Here is a 4,609-nt window from a genome sequence, read left to right on the forward strand (position 1 = left end):
CCTCTCATTTCTTTCTTTCTTTCCTTAAACCGGACCGTATTAGGATAGGAGAGAGAGGCCACCCTATCCACACTCTTATCTCTAAGTGTCCTTCGACAACACATGAAGATCTCTCTCTCTTTACAAGACAAGAGACAAGCAGAAAACTTCTTCTTGCCTTTCTTCCTCTTCTTCTTCATCTCCGATCCACTGATAGACATCTCTCAATTCAAGAAAGAGATCTATGAGCCGTTTCTTCTTCTTCATTTCTTTCATTGTTTCTTACCATCGATCATGCGAAGAGAGAGGCAGATCTACTTTTTCAATCGAGATAGGTAGACGTAAGACTCTCCCTAGGGGCTGGGCTTTGATCTTGTGTAGATCCTCCAAAGTTAACGTTAAAGGAGGGACAGAGCAGGCGGTGAGAACAAGAGGAGGCGCCGTTGAACCCGCCGTAGTATTCGGGGTGGGAGTAGAAGTAAGAAGAGAAGGTTTGAGTAGAGGATATAAGTCATTCGATTGATAAAAACGTAAAGTCGTCTTCGACTTCCACTCCGCCTGAGAAGAAGCGATAGAAGGTGTAGGAAGGAAGAGAAAGAATGAAGAAGAAAAACGGGGAGGAGAGATTAAACGCAAAGAAAAAGAGGAAGAGAGAGAAGATTAAGCATGATGAAGAGAAGATGTTTCATAGAAGTCGTGAGCGACTTATTGGCAAAGATCTGTTAGAAAGAGAGAAAGAAGTGAAGAGAGAAGAATGAAACGAAACGTCGAGCGGAAGGCTTGTCTCTCTCTTTCCCCCGCCGAGCTCGTTGGGTGTACGTACACCGCAGCCGTGTCCTGTATTCCACGTATCTATCACATATGTCATGAGACCATGGAAGAAGAAGAAAGATACGAAAAAATTGAAAGAAGATAAGAGGAAATAGAGAAAGAAAGCGAGAAGAAGGAGAAACAAACAAGATGAATATTGACCAATCGTGGGAAGTCTCTCGGAGAGAGTACAGGCCGCTTGTGTCTATCCTCGGAGACAGAGACAACACAAGGGATTGAAAGGATGTCTCTCTCCGGAGGATCTTTTACCATCTCCTTCTTCTCTTGATGATGAAAGCAAGACAAATCAAAAGAGGAATTGAAGGAAGAAACAAAGTGGAGAACAACTGAAAGAAGAGTGAGAGAGAGACAGAGAGATCGATCCAAGATACACAGATAGATCCCTTACGCATAGACAGATAGATAGATAAAGACAGAGAGGTAGATAGATAGATAGATAGCATTTAGGACATAGTCGAGTGTGTTGTACCTCTCATAGGATAGATATTTTTGCGTCTTACCTCTACCATACTTGTAAGGGCATCTAAGAGAGTTCCCAGGCGATTCTGATGTAAGCCTAAAGAGATGAGAGCTCTTGTCACTTCGTCAGAGAGAAGCCCATCATTGCCTGGGTCTCTATTAGGGTGATAAAGAAGCGAAAGAGACGCAAGGGAATCAGAGGAAGAAGTAGAGGAAGAAGGCGAAAAAACACGAATAGGAAGAGTCGCTTGTTGAAGAAGAATGCCCTCGGGAGATGCCGAAGATGCTTCTGCTGACGTCGATACTGCCTGGTGACCCAGGGCGAGAACCTCGTCTAACAGAGGTCGATAAGCTTCCCATGCCTTCGTACTCATCCATGGGAGAGACGACTGGAGGGGAGAAGAAGAACGAAGAGAGAAAAAGACATGAGAAGACAGACTGACAGACAGACCCATGAGAAGAGACGTAAGGTGCAAGAGGGAAAGTGCTGTGTGGATGAAGAAGAAGAAGAACTAGTGAGACACAGAGAGAGAAGTATGGTAGAGATAAAAAAGAGAGAGAGCAACAGAGGACGAAGATGACTGCAGGGATGGGCGGCGTAAGTCGAGGAGAAGGGTGAGTACAAGAAAGAAAGAAAGACGAAGGAAAGAGAAAGAAAGAAAGACAGAACGTCTTGAGACACGAGATAGTTCCCCTCATGTTGTCTAAAGAAAGGAAAGAAAAAGTGGTCTCTCTTTAGATTTCTCTCTTTCTGATACTGAGAGATACCTTGTGCGTCTTTCCACGGCGTATCATCATGAAGCTTCATAGAGGATACACACCGACAGAAAGGCTTGAGCACTTCAGACGAGAGAGGCCTGCTGTGCATTTGTCGTACTATGGTAGGGAAGCTAGACTGTTGGCTGGAGACGCATATCAATCAGTATACAGACACATATATATGTATGTATATACGGGCTATAAATTCATACATACGTATACATTTTGTGTGGAGACATATGTAATGTCTCCGACTATCTATATCTGTGTCTATATAGATATATAGATACAGGTAGGATAACTACCTCTGGAGGTGCCAAGGCGAAGGACGTAGTCTAAAGGTGCGCGGGGTAGAGAAAGAGCGAAGCGCCGCATCGAAAGATCAGTGAGAGAGAAGAAAGACAAAGAAAAGAAGTGCACGGAGAATCTGTTGAACTTGCTTGACTTACTAAGACGACAAGAAGAAGGTTATCTGCGGTGGTAGCTGAAGTAGAAGGCAGCTCAGCTGTGAGAATGAGGAGATTCTTAATAGTCTCAAACACACTCTCCTACAAGACAACGGAGAGGACAATGAAGATGAAAAGAACGACATGAGGAAAAAGAAAAGAGACAGAAGAAGAGGCAGCATCCTCCTTTCCTTATCTTTTTAGAGGCAGAAAGAAGAAGATGGGACCTCTATGCAACCCTTGATATCTATCTCGACATATGTATCAAAGCTCTCTCTCAAGAAGAAGAAATACAGGCCAGAAGACCTGTAATCTATCTATAATAGAAGGAGTAAGCATTGAGACGACGAAGGAAGGAATCGTGTGGTAGAAACATTGTGCAGTGTACATACACCTCAAGAGAGGTATGATGGATAAGAAAGATGAGAAAGAGAAGACGAGAAACATAAACATCTTGAGTCATCTCTTCAGCTTCCCTTCTGTATCACATATGACTTTCTTTCTTAGGCAAACACTTCACATTTTACACATACAAATAGATCTTCAGTACTCAGCATACATATCTACATCTTTACATGCATTTATATTGGATTTGTATCTAGATATCTGTATCTATACACACCTGTATCTCTATAGACCTCTCTACCTGTATCTTCATATCTACAGATAGACGTGTGTGAATAGACGCCCATACTTATTACAACAATAGGAGCTAGATAGATCTCTATACATCCATACATACGTACCCCCACCCGAGTCGAGTGTCTGCGTGGAAAAGAAGAAGAGAAGAGGCCTCCAGAAGAACCCGTCTCACTTCTCCTACTATCTCCCTCTTTGATGAGTCACCTCCAAGAAAAGATCTTTGAAAGGGAAGCAAGAAGTATCAGAGATAGAAGAGAATGAATAGGAGGGACACCCATCGAGCGATACGAAAAGAAGAAAGAAGGAGAAAGGAAGAACAGAGAAAGACAAGCCAGGAATCTTCTCCTCAACATGGACGTCTCAGCATTGTTTGAGAAAGAAAGAGACATCCGTAGACATAGGATAGATCCGTGATAAGAATACATACCAGAGAGACCACGTAACTTCCTGAGAGAGCTAGAAAAAAGCGGAGAAGGAGTTTCGCCTGATAGAAATCCCCTGATCGAAGTGCACCTTCAAATCTCTCAAAGCTCGCGTCAACAACTCGAAGACAGAGAGATCTTAATCGACTCTTCTTGAACCAGAGGCCCACTACACAGGAATAAATACCTAATCGACAATAGACACACCCACACAAGAAACAGTACATACCCACCGACATCTATCTATGAAGATGTACATAGGGATATGGATGTATGAAGATGTGGGTAGGGATGCACGAAGATGTATGTATGAAGATGTACGTAGCGAGACGTATGTATGTGTGTATATACAGTCGGACATATTTGAAGCATACACAGACTTGGAGATAGATCCTGTATATACATACACGCGATATAAGAAGAGATATAAGACAACGTAGATGGTCTATATAAAGACACCGAACACGTAGAAAAGAAATATCTCTTTCTCTCGAAGGTTGAGAAACGCGAGAAAGGGTGGCGGCATTCCCAGGTGTACATACACCGCCACCCCCTTCATCTGTAAGGGAGAGTGGAGAGACGAGGGTTTGTCAGATATGGATATATACATCTCCAAAGCCACAACGGAAGTACTAAGGAGGAGGCTATATCGACGATAGACTGTAAACAACGAAAGACTCTTGATGTGAATGAAAGAGAGAAAGAAGAACAAGATAGCCCGAGAAGAAGAGGACGATGAAGAAGACAGAAAGATGAACGCAAAGACAACTCCAAACGAAGTTTTCTTCTTAACGAAGGAGAGAAAGGAGATGGAGAAGAAGAAGAAAACACGAAAGACAGAGAAAGAGATCTGCGAAAGTGAGAAGAAGAAAGAGATGCGGACGGTAATGATAAACGACATTGTCCATATAGATTAGAGAAAGAGGGGTGTATATGGAACTATCTGCAGCTCCCCATAGAATAAGTTCCATTTCTATCTGAAGAGAGACATGTGTACATACACCACTCTGCATGCGTACACCTCGAACAAGTCAGAAATTCCTCCACTTCTTTTTCTTTTTCTCTTCTTTT

At 42.8% G+C, this 4,609-nt stretch overlaps 1 protein-coding gene across 1 annotated transcript; it reads right to left on the reverse strand.

Moving 5' to 3' along the window:
* Window positions 1-267: 267 nt before the first annotated feature.
* On the reverse strand, window positions 268-4,088 carry CSUI_008773 (nuclear cap-binding protein; the record flags this gene model as incomplete). The annotated part of the gene is made up of 4 exons (XM_068068898.1): window positions 3,544-4,088; window positions 2,478-2,576; window positions 1,311-1,658; window positions 268-537 (listed from the first exon to the last, which is right to left on the reverse strand). Coding segments are annotated over exons 1-4 (951 nt in total), but the record flags the coding sequence as incomplete, so codon positions are not given.
* Window positions 4,089-4,609: the final 521 nt, after the last annotated feature.

This window comes from Cystoisospora suis (assembly GCF_002600585.1).
Source record: "Cystoisospora suis strain Wien I chromosome Unknown contig_5025, whole genome shotgun sequence".
NCBI classification, from domain to species: domain Eukaryota; phylum Apicomplexa; class Conoidasida; order Eucoccidiorida; family Sarcocystidae; genus Cystoisospora; species Cystoisospora suis.